Raw genomic sequence first — 1,757 nt, forward strand, 5'->3', positions numbered from 1 at the left:
GCGACGAAAAAATTTTACTCGTCATAAAACGATAAATAGTTTGTCAAATTTTTATTCATAAAAATGCAGTTTCAACTGCTTTTTATTTTATAAAATCCGTCTTCTTGCGCCATCAGAGGGCCTTTTAAACAATAGATAGTCTATTAGCGTTGGTCAGTAGTAGTCCAAATTTAATACAAACATTTGTTTTTTGAAAATTTGATCACGATTTAAATACAGTATTTACTTTTAATATTACCGATATTTCATCGAAAAGGAAACGTGTTGTATTATCATTAAAAGACAAATTAAAGTATTTGTTTCCATTATCCGGATTTTTCCTTATCCGGACTACCTTTATCCCCAATTAGTCCGGATAATCGAGGTTCTACTGTATTCATAAATAATTTATTAATTTATTTATTGGCTATTGTTTTTTGAAACAAAAATTTTTTTAAATTATTTTTTTTGTCTTACTATGGACATTTTAAATAAATAAATCTTTTTAGAAAAATAGATATACTTTTATCTATTAAATTTCATTTTATATATTGTGAAATCTTAAAAATTAAATGTGTAGATTGTTGTTTAACAATCACAACACAACACAATTGGCCAAAGTAATTTCACTATAGTATAATGTTTAATATAAGGTAATATGCAAGAACACAACTAATCTGGAATTCGAAAGAGAGGGGATTCTTTTCTTGATAAAAGTTACTACAAAGATCCAAGGACTTTTGGCAACAAAGAATTCAGACTTCTGTAGTAGTATCATCAAAAGCTTTACAACGCAATGGATTAAGTCAGGACTTTGACACAAGTTGAATCTTTAGATGTGAACAATTGAAAGATAAGTACTGGTGTCAGAAGGACAACCATGTAAAAACTGCATAAAAATCACATTGTAAAAACACTGCATAAAAACACAATGTAAAAACATTTCCTTTTTTCATTCAGAACTCACTCACCCATACGTTTTTTTACTTGTGCCATCTAGTCATTGCTTTTTCTGATTAAAGTATCAAAATTTTTGCAAAATTGTCTTTTGCTTTGATAACAGGCTGCGATTTATATCAAATCATCTTACAAATTATAGTCTTAGTTTACTGATGATAGTTTCCCTTTTACCTTTATAATTCATGTTATATATTTTTTGCTAAACATTTTACATAATGACCCAGAAAAGATGATGTTTTTAATTAAATGTATTAAAATTAAAATAATAATACGATGATCAAAACTATATAATAATTACCATTAAACAAATAAATACTATCTAATTGAATGTAATTGTTTTTCAAATATTTTAATTTATTATATTTTGTTACTGATAAAAAATTTTTTACTTTTACAGGAAAATTATGCAAATCTAATGGAACTACAAAGGGATATAGTTGGTATAAATAATCTTGTGAAGCCTGATCGTGTAAGTATACTTAATTAACAAATTAATAATGATTATATTATATTAATATATACATTTAATAATGAAAATAATAGATACAAACTTAATCCCAACATGACAAAAATATTCAGAAATATGAAAAATAAACTCTAATAAAATTGAATCTAAAATAATTTAAAATTTATAAAACATACAAAGAAAAACCCTCCACATGTTCAGACTTTAGAGGCAATTCACACATTTAAACAACACTTATAACAAAAAAAAATTTATTTATTCTTACTTTTTTAAAAATTTTATTAATTTTATTATATTTATTAAAATTATTTTTAGTTTAAAATTTTAAAAGAGAAGAAATGCTAAAGAAAAT

General features: G+C 24.2%; 1 protein-coding gene across 1 annotated transcript in view; it reads left to right on the forward strand.

The window, feature by feature from the left end:
* LOC111641544 (FERM, ARHGEF and pleckstrin domain-containing protein 2-like) overlaps positions 1-1,757 on the forward strand; it is a 78,388-nt gene extending 76,631 nt beyond the window's left edge. Inside the window, exons 13-14 of the mRNA XM_023387721.1 lie at positions 1,337-1,408; positions 1,721-1,757. Coding sequence (XP_023243489.1) covers positions 1,337-1,408; positions 1,721-1,750 — 102 coding nt within the window. The 3' untranslated portion in view covers positions 1,751-1,757. The remainder of the gene's footprint in view (positions 1-1,336; positions 1,409-1,720) is intronic.

The sequence above is a fragment of the Centruroides sculpturatus genome, unplaced genomic scaffold (genome assembly GCF_000671375.1).
Source record: "Centruroides sculpturatus isolate CEXI.00-Female unplaced genomic scaffold, Cexi_2.0 scaffold151, whole genome shotgun sequence".
In the NCBI taxonomy this organism is placed as follows: Eukaryota; Metazoa; Arthropoda; class Arachnida; order Scorpiones; family Buthidae; genus Centruroides; species Centruroides sculpturatus.